This window comes from Chaetodon trifascialis, chromosome 20 (assembly GCF_039877785.1).
Source record: "Chaetodon trifascialis isolate fChaTrf1 chromosome 20, fChaTrf1.hap1, whole genome shotgun sequence".
NCBI classification, from domain to species: Eukaryota; Metazoa; Chordata; class Actinopteri; order Chaetodontiformes; family Chaetodontidae; genus Chaetodon; species Chaetodon trifascialis.
Window position 1 is genome coordinate 23,395,563 of NC_092075.1, and position 24,713 is coordinate 23,420,275.

General features: G+C 40.7%; 2 protein-coding genes across 3 annotated transcripts; one reads left to right on the forward strand and one right to left on the reverse strand.

Moving 5' to 3' along the window:
* Positions 1 to 1,279: 1,279 nt before the first annotated feature.
* Positions 1,280 to 5,848, reverse strand: LOC139349145 (uncharacterized). Of its 2 annotated transcripts, XM_070989679.1 has the most exons (12): positions 4,389 to 5,848; positions 4,024 to 4,307; positions 3,879 to 3,933; positions 3,725 to 3,800; positions 3,580 to 3,639; positions 3,137 to 3,342; positions 2,949 to 3,051; positions 2,691 to 2,853; positions 2,471 to 2,574; positions 2,129 to 2,273; positions 1,904 to 2,030; positions 1,280 to 1,819 (listed from the first exon to the last, which is right to left on the reverse strand). In XM_070989679.1, exons 8-12 carry the CDS (start codon positions 2,694 to 2,696, stop codon positions 1,521 to 1,523), a joined length of 681 nt encoding a protein of 226 aa, XP_070845780.1. In that variant the 5' UTR covers positions 2,697 to 2,853; positions 2,949 to 3,051; positions 3,137 to 3,342; positions 3,580 to 3,639; positions 3,725 to 3,800; positions 3,879 to 3,933; positions 4,024 to 4,307; positions 4,389 to 5,848; the 3' UTR covers positions 1,280 to 1,520. The 2 variants fall into 2 exon arrangements, with proteins under 2 accessions (XP_070845780.1, XP_070845779.1); XM_070989678.1 differs by having other exon boundaries at positions 4,024 to 4,866.
* A 39-nt stretch (positions 5,849 to 5,887) lies between these two features.
* Positions 5,888 to 18,323, forward strand: dnajc25 (DnaJ (Hsp40) homolog, subfamily C, member 25). Its single transcript, XM_070989810.1, has 5 exons — positions 5,888 to 6,497; positions 8,182 to 8,334; positions 10,518 to 10,888; positions 11,803 to 11,902; positions 16,397 to 18,323. The coding sequence occupies exons 1-5, from the start codon at positions 6,057 to 6,059 to the stop codon at positions 16,517 to 16,519; spliced, it is 1,188 nt and encodes a 395-aa protein (XP_070845911.1). The 5' UTR covers positions 5,888 to 6,056; the 3' UTR covers positions 16,520 to 18,323.
* Positions 18,324 to 24,713: the final 6,390 nt, after the last annotated feature.

Below are 24,713 nucleotides of genomic sequence, written 5' to 3' on the forward strand. Positions count from 1 at the left end.
AGAATATGAAAAATAAGTCTGTAATTAGAAATTTGCTGTTCCCCTGTTAATTTGATATTATATTGTTATGGGTACATTTTGTCTGTGTTTTAGAATTGAGTGTCTGTGGCGAGACGTCTGGACCAGTGTGACCCATCTTTACTATGACATGCTTCACAGCCTTGAGGAAGATGGCCTCCTGGACTTGGCTGACACTGTACATATGTTTTGTGTACATCATGTGTTCCTCCCAAGGTTGGCAGATGCTCTTCACTCCTTTACTGAAGGGTGGGACAATCATCCTTTGAAGTCTGAAGGTGGACTCACACCTAACCAGCTCTGGGTTTTGGGACACATGCAGAATCCTGCTTCTGAAACTGAAGAGGACTTGCAGGTTTGTGACATCTACATGGCTGTCAATTGAAGTTCTTTTTTAACATTTAAATTAAGTTGTGTTTTGTGTGTGTGTGTGTGTGTGTGTGTGTGTGTGTGTGTGTGTGTGTGTGTGTGTGTGTGTGTGTGTGTGTGTGTGTGTGTGTGTAAAATTAATGACAGAACCTGGAGTTGTATGGAACTGACTGGGAGACATTTGATGGTGTCACCGAAGAACCCTTTGGAGTTCAAGTCCCAGAAAATGAGTGCCCTCTGTCTCCAGCTGCTATGGAAGCTGTGAAATCCATCATCAATCCTCTTGCAACATCCACATCTTTTGGTAGAGACTTGTATGTATCCATGGTTCAGTGCATTGAAAGTCTGAGTGACATGTCACAGTAATTGAGTATATTGTTACAAAACTGTGACAAATTGCTGTATCCCACATTGTTAGCCAACAAAAAATGCATTTGCATTCGTTTCAGAATGTGACAGAAATGATCATTTTGTACTTGCCATCTCTTTGCCTTTTGTAGTGTGTAATGTGTCTGCACAGTTGTCCCCCTGGATGATGATTAAATGGTTTTTGTGTATCTACACAAACCTGGTGACTACATTACATTTCCAGTAATAAAGGAATTTCTTGACATTATTGTTAACACAGGCAGTCTACAGGTCCTTTAAGTCTGATATACAATTTTACAAAAATTAGGCCATAAAATTGTCAAATTTATATTAGGAGCTTAAATTAGAGATGAAATTGCAATATGAATTCATTGACAGTAAAAATGATATAAACTGTAAAAATCTTGGTTAAAATTGCCTCAAGAGGGTCTCAAAAAGTGTCACTAATACCTGTTGGCTTCCTGCAGCAAGAGTATATATGCTGTCATTGCAATGGCAATAAATAACTGAAAGGGCTCCAAAGCACTCTTTAAAATTTATTAAAGAGATATGATATCAAAAGATAAAAATCCATGTGTTTACAGAACCAGCTGCTGAACAAAACAAAACTAGGTTGTTTTGAAAAGCATTTTTTAAATGCTAGAACCATATTTACAACCCATTAATTTTAAGACTAAATACAGTGAAACAAAAAACAGGGAAAAAAAACATTTTGTATCAAAAGTTGACCATGGATGTGGTTTGGGTTCTAACAGCCATATACTTCACACTCTATGAAAGGATTGCCCATGGGTTAGAGCAGTTTTCATGATGTTTTTGAATTCACTGAATATTGTCAGGTGAGCAACTGGAAATGTTATTGTGCGACTACATGCACTTACAGTTGGAAAGCAAATGGTATGATTTTCATCACGATCATGGTAGAATTTCACAGATATGATGAGGTCCTTCTTCTCGCTTGGCAGAAGGGGTTTATGGGCTTGTCCTGTCATCCACTGCATGATTCTGCCAACAGTCAGATGTTGTGGAACCTCACTTTCCTCATCACTCCATCCTTCTTGTTCTTAAATAAAAGATTAACGTTAGTGTGAACTAAAAAAACAAACAAAGAAAAAACGGATCAGTAACTGTATGAGCTTAAACATACCACAATCCTCAGTTTCTTGGAGGAAGTCTTGGAAAAGGTTCATGATGTTTACTTCTCTACTGTATTTCACAGAGCCCCTCTCACTGAAATCAGGCTGGCGCTTTTCCAGGATGAAAGTTGCATCCACCTACAAAAACAAAGCACCAAAGATATAAATTTACAAATCTGAATTTCTTGCAGTAAACAAAATAACAGGGATGACTTGACAAAGACTAAAGTATATACCTTATCATCTTCCCCTGGTACAAACAGTGGCAGACAAAGGTCTGGGTGTGTCTTCAAAACCTCTAGTAGGTCATACAGCTGCAGGCCTTTTCTCAGCTGGTCAAGCATGGGGACCACTCTCATGGTTGAGTGCAGTACAATAGCCCTGAAACACAAAAGGTTTCTGAGTAACACTCCAGACAGTTTTGTAAAATAAGAAAATGAATGCACATGCACACATTTTGTGAAGTTGAAGAAAATTCTTTAAAAAAAAATCAGAATTGACCTTAAAAAGGTGTGCTTAAGTCAGTGTTTGTATAACTATCACTATACACCTGACAGTGTATATATTATGAAAACTACCTGATTATCTGGTCCTTTTTATCCACAGACACTCTTCCAGTGTATCCACAGCTTACTATGCCATCAGTAAGCTCATCAATGTTCTCATCAGTCGCTCTGTTTATCTGAAAGCAAACAGCATAAAGCAGAATAATTGAATTAAGTCAATGAAAAACTGTTTCCTGTCAAGGACACAACTGATAACACACTGTTAACTGTTTAGAAACTAAATTAACATTACCTCCATTATAAGATGTGACAATTCCTAATCTGTGACATCGCTGGTTGATACCTGTATGCTGTCAGAGTCACCAGAGCAGAGGTATCTGTAACACCACTCACACATAAAGTTGGGGAGAGGTCCACCTTGTGCTATGCTAGCTGCCATAACTTCTCCTGCAGTCCTAAATATCAAAATAAAGAAGAAAGCTGTATTTTAATTAAAGTAACTTTTCAATTAATAAAATTATTTACAGGACACAAGGACAACACTATGCACCTGAAGTAGTTGTTATCCAGGCTGTTGAGACAGTAAAGGGGATTTTTCCCCATGTTGTCACTGCTGCCCATGAAAAGTTTCTTTTCGATCCCTGCAACCATTTCTGATTAACATAAAAACAGAAAACTGAAAATCTGTTATTACAAAAAAGTGACAACTTTCAAAATTGCAGTGCTATTCAACGGTACCTGTCAGAAATTCTTTACTAAGAGCACCGGTGTCAATGCCTGATTCGCCTAAAAAAGTAACATTCAGTCTGCATTTAGGGGAGGATTTTCTTTGGCGTTGCCACTGTTGCATTCCTCTAATAAAGAGGTCACTTCTCAACACACAAAGAGGAAATGTGCTGTCTTCATCCACCTGGCAACTGATCCAGTTCAGGACATCCTCTGAACTTTTATTTAAAAACATACATAAAGAGAAATACAAAAGATAAGTTCATGCTTTATTGATCCCTTTGAGGAAAATCAGGTGTTAAAAAAGTTGATTTTTAAAAAATTAAAAAAGAAATGCAATGGAAAATAAAGCTATATAAACATACACCATTCTAGAGATATTGAGTAAGTAACTTTTTTTTAAAGAAGCAATAGAGATTATGCAGTTTTCAAACAGCTGAAACAGGAGGTTTTACCTTTGAAAAGAATGCATTGCTTCACTTGAGACATTGCCATTGCCATCATGGTCTGCAACTCTGCAGTAACAAAAAAAAGTTGTAATTTACACACCCTGAATTAAAATGTAATTTAGTAATACTGAAATATTTTTGGTTCAAGTACCGTATCCACACTCAGATGCATGAATCTCAATGACACTGTTGCTGAATACACCTCTGCACACAGGACACTCAGCTGTCTAAAAAATAATAATTTACCATAAATTAATATCAGACGGATAGCTTATTAACATAAAAATAAAATATAGGAATCTTACCATCTCTGCCTGGTTTTCCAGGCACACTGGAGACATCATCCTGGGTGTAGTTTTCCTAGTGACAAAACATAAAACAGTATGAAATAACCCCACTGTATTAGTCACAGCAAAAAATACTTGAAGCCTGATAGAGGATTTGACATACGTCCTCAGAAGAACTGCACAGATCTATATTCTCCTCCTTGCAGCTCTTGATGTGGTCTGGAAGAGCCTGAAGAGGAACAAGCTTTCTGCAAGTGTTGCATGGGGCTTTGGGCATTTTCTCAAATTCTTTCGCTTCTGGTGGTAATGGAGTAGTGTCAATTTCCTCTTGTAAAGGGGCAATGTACAGTGTGCACTTTCCATTCCCACTCACTCCTTTTAGCTGTTGCCCATTGTATCCATCTGAGTCAGGAGAAATGACAGCTAATTTGCCTTGCCCACCCCCACCTAGAAATGAAACAGCCATTAATTTTAGCAATCAAAGCTTTTAAAATGCAATAAAAACAATATATAAAGGTCCATGTATACCTGTGGCCTTGTGTAGCAACCAGCCACCACTGATACTTCCAAGTTTTGGATATGCATTCAACAGCAAATCTGTCAACTTTTATAACATGGTTAGTTGATAAATTTAATAAATATATGAACTAATGTGTTTATCATTTATGTAAACATGCAATTAGTTTCTTGTAATAACAAGAAAGACTTCTTGTGATTACAAAAATCAACACTTAATGTTGGTATTGGTAATGGCAGTGCCTAAGATACTTCATCTCTTTTAAAAAGCATACCTCTGAATGTGTGATGTTTAAAGGCACTGTTAGAGAACGTTTCCCAAGACCAGCTAGTGTAAGTTGGAGTTCCTTGTGTCCTTTGGGGGTCTTTGAGCGCTGTTTGTCAAGCAGAAAAAAGTTTACCAAATAAGTCTTTTCTGGTCGTGCACATGGTGCAAAACGTCGTTTGCCTTTTGCCTTTTGCCTCTTTGCGAAAAAGTCCAGGAAACAATCTGAAAATACAAATATTTTTGATCACTCACCAGAAACAATGAAAATAGTTTAAAAGATGAAAGACAAAGGCAGTATCACCCACAGGCAGGGCTACTATACATTTTTAGCAGAGATTTTCAATTACTTCTCCATGACCTCTCCCCAGACATTAAATAAAATTGAAAGACCAAAATAAATTATACATAAAATTATTGAAGGCTATTCATATTAGCCATTCAATTATGCGAGTGGAGGAGACGAGGAGACCAATTTATGTAATGAAAAGCACCCCATGACTCGCTTCCTCTCCTCGCGTCTTAGCTCCGCCCAGCGAGGACATGAAAGAGGGATGCGAGGAAGGGACGTGAGGACGGAGGAAACGAAACTCCGAAATGAAAAATCCTCGCTCCACAGCGTCAGTCCGAAGCGACATCAATTACTGATGACGTTTGCACAGCTGTAAAAAGCTGTAAAACGTGATATTATGGTCAGATCTGCAGTCAGACTGTTCTACTCCTGATTGCTATTGATGAGGTTTCAATTATATGCCGTTAGAGGCATAACAGAGGACGGGTGTGTGGTAGATTAAACCAACAGCCTTGTAGCCTTGCTTTAAAATAAATATATACCAAGAATTTTCATTAATTTCTTGGTGACAGATACAATTGTTAAAAGGACACAGTTGAAACAAGAATCAAGATTACATTTGTGAAGACCTGCTCCCGCCATGATTCAAACGTGTGCCACATACGACACGCCCCTTAAATAATAAAAGACTTCCGCGTAGGCTACACCGGTGTATCCTCACTCTGATCTCCTTCAGAAGCCTCCTCTCTCCTCGCTCCTCGTCTCCTTCAGGTGCATTTAAGCAATTGGAAGATCCTTCATCATGGCGGAGGGGAAACGACTTCCGGGACGACGAAGGAGAGAGGAGACGAGGAGGCACAATTAAATGTAATGAAAAGCACCCCCTGTCTATGGCCGTACCTTGTTGTCCAAGATGGCGGAATGGCGGACACGCTGGCGCATGCGTTACTCAGAGGTGGCAGGGCTAGGGTCTAGCTGCAGTCACGCAGACTACATGGTTCACCTACTTCAGTACATGACACACCCAATTCACTGCAAGACACACCCCCTTAGAGGTTTTCCTAAATCTTATCAAATAACTTGTGGTTCGTAACGTTAACCCTAACCATTTCAAGGGCCTATCATGTACCTTAGTAGGCGTGTTTGTAGCAACTGTATGTCCGCAGATGGAAGTAACTTTTTGTCCGGGTTTGGCAGCAGTGGCAGGCAAACAGAAATGGCTGCGCCCACGGAGCGGTGCTGCGGCGGTAGCGGAGGGTTTACTTTGTGTCCGCGGACGGTAAAGTCTTGGTGGCGGTATGTGGTGGTCGTGTTGTCCTTGTTATCCCTGCAGACGGTTACTGCGCTGGTGGAAGGCCTTTACTGCGGCACCGAGGTCTGCTACGATGTGCTCGGCGTCACCCGGGAGGCCGCCAAGACTGAGATCGCCCGTGCTTACCGGCAGCTGGCGCGCCGGTACCACCCTGACCGATTCAGGCCGGGTGAGCCCGGCTTAGAGGGAGAGACCCAGGAATCCTCCCAGAAGAAGTTCCTGCTCATTGCGACCGCGTACGAGACGCTAAAGGTTGGTCCAAGTGTCTGTGACACGAAGCTATGTCTGTCTCATCCTCTTTTAGAATATGTGTATCTCCCAAATACAGAATGTGTTCAATAATATCCTTATAACTTAACTCTTGTAATAGTCTTTTCTTCGCTATACTCCTATAGAACTCGTATAGGAAGTTACAGTGTGTAACCTTGAATGTAATGTTTATGTCGGGACTGCCTGATGGTCTCATCCGTATTATTTAGAATGTATCTTTTCTTATATCTTTCAGTACGTCTTATTTCATGGTCTTCATCTTGCGTCCTAATAGTCATAACATAACATAACCTGTATCGGGATTTATAGTATGAGTTTAGATCCCTTGAAACTTTCAGTCTTTATAGTAATCCATGAAGTCTGTCGGCCTACTATATTATATGTATAATGCTCTTGAAAATTCTATTGTCGCCCTATGGTACCAATATAAGGCAGCACTCCCCATTTTGCCCTTGATGAAATTGTCCTCCTCTTACGAAATTCTACTGTTTTCCTTAACAAAGTCTGAATGTCCTATAATAATTTATACTCTCGGTGAACTGACTGGTTAGGTCAGTTCTTGGTGTTGCATGTTTGCATTCCTATAACTAATATTGAATCTTTTTTTCTGGGTCTATTTTAATATTTTTTCCATAGTGTGTCATCTCCCATGTAATTGTGTCTGTAATATTTCTCTCTTATGATAATAAGTAATTAATACAATTAATAGTCTCCTAAGGATTCATAGTCTGTGTTTGCATCCTATCATATTCTTATGTTATCAGTTTAAAGACTAGAGCCTTTCTTTTTCTTGACTACAGTTTTATTCTTCAATATGTAACACTGCAACAACTGCAAGCACGAGGTGATGTCTTCAAATGTCATGTCTAACCAATTGTCCAAACCCTGATAACTGAAAATATTCACACTTCAAAATGTGGAACCAGTTAAGTTTAACTCAAAACAATTTATTGCTTTTTAGAGTAGTTGTTTCCTAAGTTTCTGTCAATCAACTAATTCATTAATCAGTCGGTCAGTGCAGCTCTTGTAGTGTGTCATCAGCCTCCTTTGGTATATCTCTGATATTCTGACAACAGTGCCATACTGTGTATAGTGTCCTTGTTGAACCTGTCTCCTTTATGTTCATTTGGTGCCCCTGCCATTTTCTCTTAGGAACTTGTTTCTCTGATGTTATATATATATATATTTATGTATCTGATATTTGTCTCAGGTTGTTTTATAAGGATTTGAACATGTCAGGTCACGTTCTTGTTTATATAAGGACAGATGGTAATATTACACTATTGTAAGGATCTTAGTGCCATCTCTGTAATATTCCAAGCTGCTTTATAATGGCCCAGATTAGACAGCAAGGTCAAAAATAACAATCAACAAAAACACAAGGAAAATAGTACTCCTACAGTCTTCTACCTCAAATTAGCTTTCTTTACTCATACTAAAAAAAAAGAATGAAAGACTTGAAATACAGCTGTTTGTGTTTTAATAGCAATATTAACATTCTGAAATAGAACAGTTGTTTTGCTTTTCTGGATTTTGGGGTTATTGTTTTTCTGTTTCTTTTTTTTTTTCTTTTTTTCTTTTTTTTTTTTTTAGCTCTGAGCCCCTCCTGCAGGTCGTCAATATTCAAGTAAAAACAGAAATCATGCCTCGTTGTCTTTGCGTGTAGGATGAAGACACTCGGCGCGACTATGACTACATGCTTGACCATCCGGAGGAGTACTATCAGCACTACTACGCCTACTATCGCCGACAGCTCACCCCCAAAGTGGACGTCAGGATTGTCATCCTGGTCACAATCTGTGCCATCTCCATCTTCCAGGTATGACTGCAGCCTCCAGCAGAATCAGAAACTACCAACAGGTTCTAAAGCCAATAAAATAAGGAGTATATATGATGCTATATAATGAGGTAGACTGGTGTACAGTAGTGATAAAATCTATAAAGTGTAATTTTTACGTTATTTTAAGTTGTGCAGTAATGTTGTAATGCATTATTAAGCTTGAATCAAACCAGTTATGGACAGGTTTAGAACAGGACATAGACAGCTAATGTGGTAATGAGCAACATATATTCTGTGGTTGTTATCAGCTTGTAAATAGCAGTAAAGTCATCATATAATGTATCCTGTGACGTGTGTGTGTATAAACAGGTAATGGGTGCGCACACACACAGTTGTAAACGGGTTAACATAAAAGTATTATAAAAGTATTGTGCAGTACGACTAACAGTGATAGTGATCAGCTTGAGAGTTCAAGAATTCGTTGGTTTTGTAATCTGTGGGATAAAGCTTGCGCTGAGCCTGGTGGTGGGGTACAGGATGCTGTGGTACTGTCTGCCAGATGGCAGCATGCAGAGCAGTTTGTTGCAGGGGTGATTATTGGTCTTCTTTCTGTACCTCTGGATGTAGAAGTCCTCCATGGATTGCATCTTCGTCCTGATGATGTGCTGAGCAGTTTTCACCACCCCCTATAGAGCCTTTGGGTTGAGGGCAGTGCAACTGCCAGTGATGCACCCGGCGAGGATACTCTCAATGGTGCATCTGTAGAAGTTGCAGAGTATTCTGGAGTCCATGTTGAGCCTCCTTAGTTTGCAGAAGAAGAAGAGCTGTTGTCTTGCTGTTTTTCTGATTGTGTCGGCGTGGTGAGTCCAGTCCTGAAGCTCTTGGCTGTCTTCGCTGTAGTCCAATTGATTGTGATTGGAGTGTGTCCTTCCCTCTGTTGCTTCCTGTAGTCCACAGTCAGCTCCTTTGTTTTGCTGACATCGAGAGAGATTTGCTGACAATTATTATTATTCTAGGTATTTATTTTGACACACCTTTTCCTCTATTTCACTGGTGGATTAAATCAGATAAAGATAAAGCTATAGTGATGTGGCAAATGTACACAAAATTGTGTAATAAAACAGTAAAATTGATGTTCAAAGTAATAAACAGCATTCACTTTTATACATTAAATGACCAAATGCTTCATCTAAGCCAAAACTTTAATAACTAGTTTTAATGGTTTTAATTACAGCTTGTTCAGAACTCTTTACCTTGGACAGTAAAAATCTGTAGAATGATGACTTAAAGCTGCAGTAGGTAACTTGTATAAAAGTAATTTTTTATCATATTTGCTAAAACTGTCTGTATGCCCAGACAGCAGTACATTAAACATGTAATCTGTGTAAAAAACAGCTCCATTGGTCCCACATACTGCTCCTACTGCGATTTGCAAGAATCCTGACACAAAACAACCAATCAAAGCCAGAGGAGCATCTGAGTGAGTGTCTGACATCTGTCAATCACTACTCACACACTGCGAACTGCCCCCTCCCTCCGTTCATGCTGCTGGCTGGCACTCAGTCAAACAGCTCTGTTAGCAGCGTCAGGAGGCTAGTGAAAGCTATTGCGGAGCAACAGCCACCCACAAAGGAGAAACTGCCCATACCGCAGCTGCCAACAACAGCATATATGGCTAAGACAACAAATAACCATAAAGCTAATATGGTGATCGTAACACTCCACAGCGAGTACGGTATGTTAACGATTGTGATGTAGCGGCTGGGCATAGTTAGCTTGTTTCCGATGCCAAGGCTAACGTTACTGGTTGTCATGGCAGCCGCGCAGATGCTGCAGGGAGGAGGGGCTTGGAGGCAGGGCATGAGTGCAGCAGAGAGGGAGGGGGAGTGAGGTGAACTTGTGTTGGTTCAAATCTTCAGGCTAAGTCTGCTCTCTTCTCCATCTTACCTACTGCAGCTTTAAGATCAGTATCAGCATTTGCGCTGGACAAGAGGATTTGCAATCAAAGTAGTATTTTTGTGATTTTTGTCAATAATAATAGATACTGGAAATGTAACTTTTTATTTTAGAATGTTAATAGTATTACACTTCCTTTCTCATGCTGGCTTGTTTTTGTATTTGTTTGTATTGTTTCAGTATGACAAATTTAAGATTCTAGACAGGCAGATAAAAGCCCATTAGCACATACCCCTCATACCCCTTATCTCCCTGTCTTTACAAAGTACTACAGCTGGCACAGTAGCTACAACGAGGCCATCAACTACTTGGTGACAGTCCCAAAATACCGAATTCAGGCCACAGAGATTGCCAAGCAGCAGGGCCTTCTCAATCGCACTAAGGAGAAGGGCAAGAACCGCCGCTCCAAAGAGGAGATCCGGGAGCAGGAGGAGGATGTGATCCGTGACATCATCAAAAACAAGATTGACATCAAAGGAGGCTACCAGAAGCCCATCTTGTCAGACATCCTGCTCTGTCAGATCGTGCTCTTCCCCTACTACCTGAGCAACTATGTGGCCTGGTACACATCCTGGGTTTACCGCTTCACCATCTGCAGAGAGGAGTACGGAGACGAGGAGAAGTTTTACATCATCAGGTCAGTTCTTGTGTAAAGTTAGACACAATGTAGTGTTGTACTAACTGGATGAATGAGGTGAATCTAGAAACTAGGGATGCACTATATTTATTGGACCGATAAAATATCAGCCGATTAGGGGAGAAATTACGTCATTTTTAATCGATCCGATACATTTTATCCGATAAAAAGGTCCGATAAATTTATTAAATTGGGGGAAGAGTTTGCAAGCCGAGAAGCCCCAAAATAGGCCATGATGTGCTGGTTACGTCATTTATCACGCTTTACTGACAGGACCCAAGCCTGGCGCAGTCTCTGCCAGACTAATAATCAACCAGTGTGCAACAGCATTGCTGTTTGCAAAACCTGTTCAGCGAGGATTCCGAGGGGGAAAGAAGACCTCAAGTTTTGACACGACAAATCTTATTGCTCACCTGAAAAGTGGTCATAGCAGCATAGCATTCAGGTTTTGAAAGATTATGAAGCAGCCGCGGTAGCAGCTAGCGGTGCTAAGGCTAAAACAACAACACAGAGTGTGGCTGTCCCCATTCAGCAGGCGTTTGAGAACTGTAAAAACTTTTCCAAAGACAGTGAAAAGGCTTTTTATTATAACATTATTTTTCATAATTTATTTTCATGTATGGATCTTTATCGTGCATCCCTAACTAAAATATAAGTTTTTCATCACTGCATCCTAGATTTGTTATTCTCCTGGATGCACAAACTGCAGTTAATATGAAGATTATATTAAATATAAAAATATGAACTTATCGGTTATCGGTATCGGCCATGAAAAGCAGGAAATTATCGGTTATCAATATCACTTGAAATTTTTCATATCGTGCATCACTACTAGAAACCTTTTTGTGTTTCTGACCTCAGCATCCTCTCAGTGTCTCAGGTTATCTCACAACAGACTGTGTTTTAATTCTCAGGAGGTACATGAAGATGTCACAGTCACAGTTTGACAGTCTGGATGAAAACACCAGACAGTCCTTCCTGGAGAAACAGCTCTGGATTAAAGAAAACTACGAGGTTTGTCATTTAAAATTCTCTCTCTGTATTAGTTGTATGGGGTAAGGTTACTGTCAAAAGTTTCGTGCGTGGACACATAAAAATCGTGCACGTATTAAAAATGCGTGCGTGTTAGTCTGTAGTTGTGCACAAATAAAAAATTTGTAAACTCTTGTTTAAGTCAAATCATGCATAGATTACGCAGTGTATAAATTATCTGTGAGAATGCAACTCGTAAAGTTACAACTTTCCAAAATGACAAATACGGATTGCAGTTTACGGACGTACGCTTCCTTCAGAATGAATACGAATCTGACAAGCGTGAAGTAACTGTCAAAACTACGTCACGAGGTCACAGGCATTATGTATCGAGTGGAAGATAACATCGATTCTACAAACTGCGCATGCGTGAAAAATGGCGGCGGCGAGGGATTTGGAGCTAAGACATTGGCCGTTTCTCAATACCAAGTACGCCAAGTTCGGACTTAAGAACTTGGCAGTTCGGACTTGGCAAGTTCAACTTGGGAGTACAGTCTCTCCAGGGCGGGAGGACGCAGGACCGTCATTCTGCAATTGGGACAGTAGCGTTAGCAGGACAACACATCTCCGAAAACTTTGGAGTAAATTTTAAACTACGCGCTATCGTGATGAATCGACCACAGATTTTAAGTTTTAACATCCACTTTCTCACATAAAATAATTTGTTATTGTTCTTCTGAGTATGAGGTGTCTGGTCTTTGGGGTGCACCAGCCTGAGAGTGTTCCCAGTGTTCCCAGGTTTGAAATGTACATGTACATTTCAAACCTGGGAACACTGGGAACACTCTCAGACAAAGGCTGGTTCCAGGTTTGAAATGTACATTTCAAACCTGGGAACACTGGGAACACTCTCAGACAAAGGCTGGTGCACCCCAAAGACCGGACACCTCATACTCATACTGAACAATCTGGTGTATGCAGTCCAGTGCAATGAGGAATGCACAGACTTATATATTGGGGAAACAAAACAGCCACTGAGCAGACGCATGGCACAACACAGAAGAGCTAACTCTTCAGGTCTAGACTCAGCTGTTTACCTGCATCTCAAGGAGGAAACACACTCCTTTGAGGATAAAAATGTGCATATGCTGGACAGAGAAGACAGATGGTTTGAAAGAGGAGTGAGAGAAGCCATCCATGTCAAGGTTGAAAAACCATCTCTGAACAGAGGGGGAGGTCTGAGACACCACCTATCTCCCACATACAATGCTGTCCTTTCATCTCTTCCAAAGAGATTCAAAAACTTAGCCTCTGAAAATAAACAACAAAGCCATTCACACATGGCTCAAGGAGCCTCCCAATGACAAGAATGGGACACTAACGAGGCAGACGTCGTTGTCGTTGACACCCAAGGGTCGCACCCTACCCCGCCTTAATGGGGGATCGTTTGCCTCACAATAGAGTGATACCATCCTTGGTTTTGGGGGTTGGCCTCACTCAGAGGATAAATACTTGAACCTAACACCATTTCATTGGACTAGAGCTGTCCTATCTAGTCCGGTGCGCATGAACTGATGAAGCCTGCTCGGATGAGAGGCGAAACGTCTTCCAAGACAAACTGACAAAGTCCAGTTGCGATCGATTGAATGCCCTGAAGCTCATAATGCCTGTAACCTTGTGACGTAGTTTTGACAGTTACTTCACGCTTGTCAGATTCGTATTCATTCTGAAGGAAGCGTACGTCCGTAAACTGCAATCCGTATTTGTCATTTTGGAAAGTTGTAACTTTACGAGTTGCATTCTCACAGATAATTTATACACTGCATAATCTATGCATGATTTGACTTAAACAAGAGTTTACAAATTTTTTATTTATGCACAACTACAGACTAACACGCACACATTTTTAATACGTGCACGATTTTTATGTGTCCACACACGAAACTTTTGACAGTAACCTTACCCCATATAGTTGTTCCATCTTCCCTCTTTCTTTACCTTCATCTGTCTTCTGGAAATCTTCTGTTATTTCCTTTTCAGAATCACAATCAAAATATTTTATTGGTCCCAGAGGGAAAAATGGGTCAGTTGCAGTTGCTCCAACAGTAATAACAATAAAAAGGAAATAAAAAGTTCTTAGAATGTAGTAATATATAATAAGTATTATAACATATGTACGCTATACAACAATACAAATCAATCATAAATAGTAAGCAATATGAACATTTCTCCTCTTTATCTCCCTTCTTCCTCCTTTTTGTTCATCCTTATGGGTCTTCCACTGTCCCCTGTTTACTGTCTTCTTTTTTCTGATATCTTCCTTTTAGTTTGTCTTCCCTCTTTCATCTCCTTCATCTATTTACTCATCTCAAGGCAAAAGCAACCACAACCCACATTCTTGCAATGGGTCAAAAAGTTAGCAAACATTTCTTGTCAGTAAGAGCTGTACTGATCCTGTCAGAGATGAAGAAGATTTGAGACATTAACAGGACTAAGAATCTGCTTTGAGCAAAAAGCTAATATTAGGAACATGTCAATATGCTCACAATGACACTACAAACATGCTGATGTTTAGTAGGTATAATACGTCAGTATAATTAAATTGTTTTATTTTTCTCTTGATATTTTCTGTGTGTATCCTGATTTAAGTATCTGGCTTTCCATGTGACATTCTGCGTTGAGACAAACTATCTTACACTTATGAACAGATCCCTGAGAGAGATCTCTTGTAATTTGAGGAGAACCCAGGCCAGTCACACCTTAACTATTACTGGAACCGTTGTTGTCCCAGAATCGCAGCCACTCCACCTTTTGATATTTTGTCATTACAATAACAATCATGTCAAAGTATTGAATCAATTCACAATTTTCTTTGTGAAACAGATGTGCATTTAGCCTTTGTAAACCTGCTCAGACTTGTGAGTAGAGTCTTTTAGTCTTATAATGAATTTATGCCATGTTTCCTTTTGCAGAGAATTAGCTTAGCCCAGCTTATACCTTTTGTTGACCTGCTGTTTCCTGTAACCCTGTATATCATCCTGGCCAGAACTTACTTACTTACTTACTTACTTACTTACTTACTTAGAAAGAATTTAATGTTTATGTTTATGGCTGTACTAGCAGATTTTCTGTCTTTGTCTTTCTGTCAAGTTTTGGTTTACAGTCTTTTCAATGTGACAAAGCCTGTAGGCAGGTCATTCACTAATTAAATGGCTAATAACCAATCTGTGACTTTCACAAGTTATGGTCTTGTACAGTGAAATGATCTCCTACCTGAGTTTTTTCCCAATCTGTTTGAGTTTTTCTTTATACAAAAGTTATATGATAATACTGTGCCCTAAGGTGGATAATTTAGTAGAGAAACCATTGTGCCACTTCTATTATTGTCATACCTGTACTGAAACAGGTGGTTTGCAGATTCCCCTCGGTGGACTGTATTCTTAGAGTGTTGTATCTCAGAAGAGGCCTATTGACTTGGAATTGGAAATTGGTGCTGACATACATCAAGATATTCCAGTCCTGACTCCCAGTTTGCAAGACAATTTATGTAACTGGTTGTTGTTGTTATGTGGTTTTGTTTGTTTTTGTTTTGTTCAGATCAGTGAGTATTTTCTGAGCTCATTGCACTGATATTTTTTATCCTTGTTTTTTCTCCTAAAATTTTTTAAAATTCATTTTTATTTATTTATTGATTTCAATTTTGTCTCATTGTGTTATTTTATGTTCTGCATGAGAATATTAGTGCTTGGAATAAGCAATGGGGTGGCTGTGACCCAGGAGGTACAGCAGTCATCCACTTATCAGCACATCGATGCTTCAATCACTAGCCCCTGCAGTCTTAAAATTTAATTCAGTTTACATGTTCTTGTTACAAGATACTGAACCCCAAATTGCTCCCAATGGCTGGTGTCATTGGTGCCATTTGTGTCTGACTGTGCGAATGGATGGTTATCACCCCTGATGAACAGGTGGCACCTTACACGCCACCAGTGTATGCATTTGTCTGTGGATGCTGGCTTGTGTCGTAAAGTGCTTAAAGTGGTTGTTATGATGAGGAAAAAAATTTACAAAAATTTACCATTTTCATTGAAAACAGTTGGCTGCTGCTGCTGAAAACAATGCTGAAGAGATTACTTTTACATTGTTTTTACATCGTCATTTGATACAATTAAATAACTGAAACTTGAACCTTAAACCTTGAAAGCTTACTATTTTGATGATGACAATAGCTGTTACTAATCCATTACAAAGCAAACAGCAGCAGAGCAGCACAGTGGTGAGTATGATGTGACTGTGAAATATGGAGTCTATGGAGATGTTAATTATACTGAATTGACTGTGTGAGCTGTTTTTGTTTTGTTGTTTGTGTGTGGGTGTGTGTGAGTGGGTGTGCATTGTTTTATTCATTTCCCCAAGGCCTGTAATATGCTTTGGGAAAACTTGGACTGACTATCAGCAGTCAAGTGCCCTCCAGCCTTAGATGTAGCGCTGTAAACTAGAATTTGGGAGTACAAACATCCCTGATGTGTCTTTCAGGTGTACCGAAAGGAGCAGGAGGAGGAAATGAAGGTGAAGATGGCAACTGACCCAAGGATGAAGAGGTACCGCCGCTGGATGAGGAACGAGGGACCAGGCAGGCTGACATTCATTGACGACTGACAGCCACGAGTTCCATCTATAATATACACACCTGCCTCAGTGCCAACATACACAGACAGTACACGCTGTGCTGTGTTGAGAAATACCTGAACAGAAAGATTGACAATGCCCATTTATATAGTGAGAAATATTTTCATAGCTACCAGGTCTCATAACGGAAATGACTAAGTGGAACAAACTGTAAGCTGGGGCTTCAGATTTTGAGTAATTTTTTACAATATGCTGTTTCTTTTTCCAAACCAACATACATAATTTCATTTTCAAGAAGTTTAATGATTAAAACCATTTATTCTGTCATTTTCTCCATCTGTTTTTATCAGCAGGAGAGAGCAAAAAACATGAATGAGTTATGGTGCCTGAGTTTTTGTGAAATGATTATCTGTTGGAAAACTGACATGACCCAAGTGCAAGGTGATTAGCAGACCACCTTGTAACTAGCCTACCTGTTTGATTCCTGCAGCAGTCAACAGTACTCTCTAGGCAAGACATCGGACTGTCACCTGCTCACTCTGTATGCTGTTCCAGAGCAGCAGCTAAAAGTTTATCAGCATTTTTGCTTTTATAATGAATAAACCTGGTCAAGAGTATTAAACTGAAACCCATCTTCTTATCTGACTGGCGTGGGTTCCTTTGTTTACCAGGACATGTCAGTTGTTCATACATTGAGAGAATACTGATAAACTGTTTGGTACATAATACATTTGCTAAAAGAGATGATTTCCTCCAGGAAGTTTCTCTTCTGATCTGTGTTGTTGAAGCTGTTCTGTACAAACAAAATGGAAGCCAAAGTTGCAAGAGTTTGTAAACTGTGCATTGCAAGACGTTTCTCTCAAGGAGTTTATCGTGGTTTCTCCTCCATCTCTTCAGAAGTTCAGGTGACTGCTTACTGTTTATTGCGTTTGAAATAAGTGCATTTTACTTGATATTTTTTATTGTTTCACATTTCACTGGTCTTTCTGATGTCATTTTGGTATTGAGGCACCACTAGATATATACTGTAACAGTCATACAGTCTTTGATATGAACACAATAGCTTTTTTAAGTTCACCCTACATCTGGACTGTTTAATTAAGGCAAAAAAAGACAAGGGACAGCATCTCAGCCAGCTCATGGACCTAATGGTATCTTAAAAATCTGCAAGTAACAGTTGTCATTTCAGAATTGACACTCGTTGTAGAAAGAAGCTGCTATTTTGTTATGTTAAAATTTCTGTTACATGAATGAATGGAAAGTAATCTGGATGGAAACAGAGAGGGGCAAGACACAGTGAATGTCATACAAATGGGGATAACGGACTGAATCCTTAAAGACAATCATACTGGTGCACTCCGTTGCTCAGAAATAAAATTGAGGAATTAGCTGTGTGAAGACAAAAAAAAAGAACTTAAAAGACTCAGTTCACACCCCTGTGTGTCTTACACCTGGCAATTCACTGCATACTGTGATAATGGGTAAGGTCACAAAATCATATCCTTTGTTTGTGTCACATCAGATAATGTTGCATAGCCTACAGCTCATGCTCTTTCTTTTGATGTTAGCTTCTAATAGCTTCCTTTGCTTTGACCATAGAAATAACTCTATAATTGGATTGCTTGGATTTGACACTTGCCATGTCACAAATGTCGATCTGAAAAACTGAAAAAAGATGAGCAAGGAATTGGTCATGCTGAACTTCCAGAGGTAGTGGATTAAAATGCCTTATGAAGAACATGTAGAGTGATGTTTAAGTTCCACATTATTGGCATGAAAAGGAAGTAAGAAGTGTGATTGTGGAGCCCATTTTCTTTTCAGTAAACATATATCCAAACATGTTGATTTGTTTTGTCGTAATTCTTTGAAAAAAGAAAGCAATAAGGCTGCACAATTGTTGGTAAAAAGAAAAGAAATGGCCAAAAATAATGTTTTTCAGCACATATGACATGTTTTCAAACGTAACAAACTAAAACTTAAAAACAATATTTTGATGAAGGCCTCTGACCATTACCAGCTATTTAGTTGAAAAAAAAAAGGGATGCTGCATAAAACAGTATTAAAAAAGAATGCAATTTTTTTTTTTTTTTTTTTGACATATCAGTGGAATACAGTACAGACTGTACTGTAGATATTTAATATTTAAACTAAACTAAACTGCTAAAATTTATTGGAAAGGAGGAGGGCTGGCAGTGTTTGTGAACGATAGATGGTGTAACTCCAGGCACATCACTATCAAAGAGCAGCACTGCTGCCCGGACATTGAACTGTTGGCTGTTAGTCTGAGGCCATATTATCTGCCACGGGAGTTCTCACACGCCATAGTGGTGGCTGTGTATATTCCCCCCTCTGCTAACGCCGACGCAGCCTGTGATGTCATCAACACCGTGATCAGCAGGCTGCAGACCCAGAAACCACAGGCCCTCTTACTGATCTCTGGGGATTTTAATCATGCCTCTCTGTCCTCCACTCTGCCCAAATTCATCCAGTATGCACATGTGCCACCAGAGACAATAAAACACTGGACTTATTCTATGCCAACACCAAGGAGGCATACGAATCATCACCCCTCCCTCCTCTGGGAAGAGCTGATCACAACCTGGTTCATCTCCTGCCTGTCTACAAGCCCCTTGTCAACAGGCAACCAGCTGTGTCCCGCACAGTGAAGAGGTGGTCTGACGAGGCTGAAGAGGCTCTGAAAGACTGCTTCGAGACAACCGTGTGGGATATATTCAGCGACTCTCATGAGGAGGACATCGACAGTTTGACAGACAGCATCACGGACTACATAAACTTTTGTTTGGAGAACACTATACCCACCAGGACTGTACGGTGTCACTCCAACAACAAACCCTGGATTAATCCTGACATTAAGGCTCTTCTAAAGGACAAGAAGAGGGCCTTCAAGTCAGGAAGCAAAGAGGAGCTGAAAACTGTTCAGAGGGAGCTCAGAAGGAAAATCAGGGAGGGGAAGGACAAATACAGGAGGAGAATGGAGGAACAGCTGCAGGAGAACAACACCAGAGGAGTCTGGAGAGGCCTGAAAACCATTTCAGGCCACCAGAAGCCAAACTCCCAGGCAGCCGGGGATTCAAAGTGAGCAGATGAGCTGAACACCTACTTCCTCAGGTTTGAGGAAGCATCTGCCCCTCCCCCAGCTGTACCAGCCCTGCAGCAGCCCTCCTTTATTCTGCCAGCACTCTGCCCAAGTACCCCCCCCCCCCCCCGCAGTATTCAGCTCACCACCTCCAACGCCACCCCCCACTGTTCCTCCCAGCCCCCCAGCCACGTCACAAGACACTCAGCCCCCCTGCTCCAACTTGTCTCTCACACCTCTCCAGGTGAGAAATCAGCTGAGGAGGTTAAAGACCAGGAAGGCTGCAGGACCGGATGGCCTCAGTCCCAGACTCCTCAGATCCTGCTCTGATCAGCTGAGCGGGATCATTGGACATTTGTTCAACCTGAGTCTGAGGCTGGGAAGGGTGCTGCGACTCTGTAAGATGTCCTGCGTGGTACCTGTGCCAAAGACCCCACATCCTAAGGACCCTAGCTGCTACAGGCCGGTGGCACTAACATCACACCTCATGAAAGCCTTGGAGCGGCTGGTCCTTACCTAGCTGCGCCCCCTGGTGAGCTCGTCCATGGACCCGCTGCAGTTCGCGTACCAGCCTGGCATCGGAGTGGACGATGCCCTCATCTTCCTCCTCCATCGAGCCCTGTCTCACCTGGAGCTGCCGGGGAGCTCTGTTCGGGTCCTTTTCCTGGACTTCAGCAGTGCTTTCAACACCATCAGGCCAGCCATCCTGAGGAACAAGCTGGAGCTTTCAGGAGTAGACCAACACCTCACATGCTGGATAGTGGATTACCTCTCCAACCGCCCTCAGTATGTGAGGACACGGGACTGTGTGTCAGGGACTGTCCTCTGCAGTGTGGGGGCCCCCCAGGGAACGGTGCTGTCACCGTTCCTCTTCACCCTTTATACAGCGGACTTTTCCCACCTGTCACCCATCTGCCACCTGCAGAAGTTCTCTGATGACTCTGCCATTGTCGGCCTCATCACAGATGGGGACGATAGGTCATACAGAGGACTTATTCAGGATTTTGTGGACTGGTGTCAGCAGAACCACCTGCTGATCAATGTGGATAAAACCAAGGAGTTGGTTGTGGACTTCCGCCGCTGCCGCCCGCACTCTCCCCCATCACCAGTGAACATCCAGGGAAGGGACATTGAGATGGTCACATCTTATAAGTACCTGGGTGTTCATCTGAACAACAAACTGGACTGGACTCATAACACCACTGCACTTTATAAAAAAGGACAGAGCAGACTCTATCTGCTCAGGAGGCTGAGGTCTTTTTGGGTGCAGGAGGCACTACTGAAGACCTTCTATGACTCTGTTGTGGCCTGTGCCTTGTTCTATGGTGTAGTCTGCTGGGGGAGCAGCATCACAGCAGCTGACAGGAAGAGGCTGAACAAACTCATCAGAAAGGCCAGCTCTGTCCTGGGATGCCCTCTGGAACAGGTGGAGGAGGTGGGGGAAAGGAGGATGACAGCCAAGCTGTCCTCCATGACAGACAATGACTCCCACCCCCTCCAACACACACTCACTGCACTGAGGAGCTTCATCAGTGACAGGATGCTACATCCAAAGTGTGTGAAGGAGCGGTATCGCAGGTCATTCCTTCCTGCAGCCATCAGACTTTACAATAGAAACTGCTCCAAGTAGGAGGTACAATAATCTGCATAACATTCTGTGCAATAACTGAACTGAACAATTTTTTTGGAAAACAATGTGCAATAACCTGGGCAATAATCTGTGCAATATTTCAGTACATAAAAGCCTGTAATCTGTGCAATATTTTTTTCTGCAAACTGCAATATTTTAGGTTTGTAAATACTATTCCCGGTACACCCTTTTGTATATACTTTGTGTTAACTGCATGCACTTTGTCTTTTTATATTCTATTCTGTTATTGATGCTGCTGTGAAATTCGGAATTTCCCCTCAAGGGACGAATAAAGGAATATTGAATTGAATTGAATTGAATTGAATTGAATTGAATTGAATTGAATTGAATTGAATTGAATTGAATTGAATTGAACTGAATTGTTTTGGGGGGGTTTTTGTTGGGTTTTTTGTTGTTGTTGTTTTTTTGTAAATATATGCTCATTCTGATGCTGATGCTTGCAGCATGTTCCAAAAAGTTGGGACAGTACTGTCTTTACCACCTTTTTAACAACACTGTAAGTGTTTTGGAACTGAGGAAAGTGTTTTGTGTTTTGAAGTTTTGAAAGAGAATTTCTTTCCCATTTTTGCCCGATATATGATATCAATTCCTTGATGGTCTTCATTGTCATATTTTGTGCTTCATAATGTGCCACACTTTTTCAATGGGGAACAAATCTGGAATGCAGGCAGGCCAGGTTAGTACCCACACTCTTTTATGACGAAGCCACGCTTTTAGACAGTGGCTTGACATTGTCTTTGTGGTATAAGCAGGGATGTCCCTAAAAATATGTCATCTGCATGGCAGCATAATTCTTCTAAAACCTGTATATACCTTTCAGCATTAATAGTTCCTCCACCGATGTGCAAGTTAGCCATGCCATAGACATGGGTCAGTGCCATTTCTGAATGTTGTTGATATATGATTTTTGCTTTGCATGGTAGAGTCTTAACTTGCAGTAGTAGATACAGCAGTGAACTGAAGCCAATGAGTTATGCTAGGTGAGCTTGGAGGCTGGTTGGTTGTTGGAGGCTTCAGAGTGGACCTTGAGGTCCAGAGGAGATATAGCTCTGGAAAATTAAAAAATAAATAAACTTGTATTTGAGTAAAATTTTTGTTTTATTCTGTCAACTACTGACAACATTTCTCCCAAATTCCAAATAAAAATATAGTCATTTAGAGCATTTATTTGCAGAAAATGACAAATGGTCAAAAGATGCAGCCTTTTCAGACCTGAAATAACAAATAATAATAACGAAAACAAGTTCATATTAATTTTTAAACAACACAATACCAATGTTTTAATGTAAGTAGAGTTTAATAATCAGTATTTGGTGGAATAACGCTGATTTGTAATCACAGCTTTCATGCGTCTTGGCATGCTTTCCACTAGTCTTTCACATTGCTGTTGGGTGAATTAAGGCCACTCCTGGTGCAAAAATTCAAGCAGCTCAGCTATGTTTGATGGCTTGTGGCCATCCATCTTCCTCTTGATCATATTCCAGAGGTGTTCAATGGGGCTCAGGTCTGGACATTGGGGTGGTCATGACAGGGTCCTGATCTGGTGGTCCTTCATCCACACCTTGACTGATCTAGCTGTGTGGCATGGGGCATTGTCCTTGTGGAAAAAACAATCCTCAGAGTTGGGAAACATTGTCAGAGCAGAAGGAAGCAAGTTTTATTCCAGGATAACCTTGTTTGGCTTGAGTCATGCGTCCTTTGCAAATATGAATCTGCCCGATTCCAGGCTTGCTGAAGCAACCCCAGATCATCACCGATCCTCCACCTAAATTCACAGTGGGTGCGAGACACTGTGGCTTGTGATCCTCTCCAGGTCTCTGTTTAACCATTAGATGACCAGGTGTTGGGCAAAGCTGAAAACTGGACTCGTCAGAGAAGATGACCTTACCCCAGTCCTCTGTGGTCCAATTAATCGGTCTTTTGCAAACCTCAGCCTAGCTCTTTTTGCTTCTCATTGATGAAGGGCTTCTTTCTAGCTTTACACAATTTGAGGCCTGCCCCTAGGAGCCTGTTTCGAACCGTTCTCGCTGTGCACCTCACCCCGGCTGCCATTTGCTATTCGTTTTGTAGGTCACTTGATGTCATGTCATCCTATGGTTGCTGAGTGACATTCGAATGAGTTGACAGTCATCCTGGTCAGTGAGTCGGAGAGTCGTTTTCGCTCTCTGCCAGTCTATAGCTTTGTTGTGCCCAATGTCTGCTGCTTGACCTTGTTCTTATGAACCGCCATCTTAGAAATTTTAGGATGGAAGCAACCTGACACTCGCTATATCCCTCTGCCAGTCAAGTCCGAATTGAACCCTTCTTTTCCTCACTCAAAACTTTTTTTTTTTTTTTTTCAACTCTTATGGCATGGTCAAAAGTTTTTTAATTCCAATTACTTTTGAGGTATGACTAGCACTGACCATCTAGCTGGTCCTATTGCAAGAGGAAAGTGATGACCACAGCAGTGTTTTTTATCTTTTCCTTGTTAAATAAGATTTGGTTCAGGTGATCAAATAATCAGTACCTCATTAAGTGGAATGCGGTGTGCTTGTATTGGAATTCAACAGACACTGGAATGGAATGGCTGTCACTTGTAGAGATGCTGATTTCAGAAAATTCTGCAGTGGTCTCTTAAATTTTTTCCAGAGCTGTATGTTTTCTCATTAGTATGCAGATATGTAAGTCTCACTTTCTTTGTCCCTGTCCACACCTTAACAGTTACAGAGAATTGAAACTTAAAACCAGTGACACTGAAAATCTTTAAGCATAAATATTTGAAAAAAGACGAAGATGAAGAATAGTAAGGAAACAGAAGATTGTGATTGAAAAACACCTAAATAAAAACTATTAAAATAATTGAATGTTCGTGTTCTATTTTTAGCATGACATTTTTCAGTGTCAATACTTGTTTCAATGCCAGTACAACTTTTTCCAACACAAGTGTTTCAATTACAGTGTTTCCTTTTTCAATGCCAAATTCTATTTTCAATGTCACAATTTTACAGTCACTGTTCGAGCCCCATAGTTTTCCAGCCTTGCCCCTTACCTGCAGAGATTTCTCCAGATTCTCTGAATACTTTGATGACATTATAGTTTGGAGATGATGAAATTACTTGTAATTGTGCCTTGACAAATGTTGTTCTTAAACTATTGGACTATTTGCCCACAAAGTTTTTCACAAAGAGGTTAAGCTCATCCCATCCTTGCTTGTGAATGACTGGGCCTTTCAAGGATGCCCCTTTCATGATACTTTCATGGGTTAATTGTTAACAGTATCACAAAAAGTGTTGTGGAATGCTCAGAAAATACCAGTTGGAACATTCCACAACTTTCCCAAAGTTTCTCAAAGTCAGACTGAGTGTATATTTAGAAAAAACAATAAAATATATCAGTTTTAACTTTAAATATGTTGTCTTTGTACTGTATTCAATTTAATATAGGTCAAAAAGGACTTGTAAATCATTGCATCCTGTTTCTATTTAAATTTACAC

What these genes read in the sequence shown, in the direction of transcription:
- dnajc25 (XM_070989810.1), top strand. Translation starts at nt 6,057, where the DNA reads ATGTACCTTAGTAGGCGTGTTTGTAGCAACTGTATGTCCGCAGATGGA. An exon ending in GTGCCATCTCCATCTTCCAG is followed by an intron (nt 8,335 to 10,517) that starts GTATGACTGCAG and finishes GTCTTTACAAAG; the next exon opens with TACTACAGCTGGCACAGTAG. An exon ending in GGATTAAAGAAAACTACGAG is followed by an intron (nt 11,903 to 16,396) that starts GTTTGTCATTTA and finishes TGTGTCTTTCAG; the next exon opens with GTGTACCGAAAGGAGCAGGA.
- LOC139349145 (XM_070989679.1), bottom strand. An exon ending in TACCAGGGGAAGATGATAAG is followed by an intron (nt 2,031 to 2,128) that starts GTATATACTTTA and finishes TTGTTTTTGTAG; the next exon opens with GTGGATGCAACTTTCATCCT. An exon ending in CCAAGAAACTGAGGATTGTG is followed by an intron (nt 1,820 to 1,903) that starts GTATGTTTAAGC and finishes CTTTTATTTAAG; the next exon opens with AACAAGAAGGATGGAGTGAT.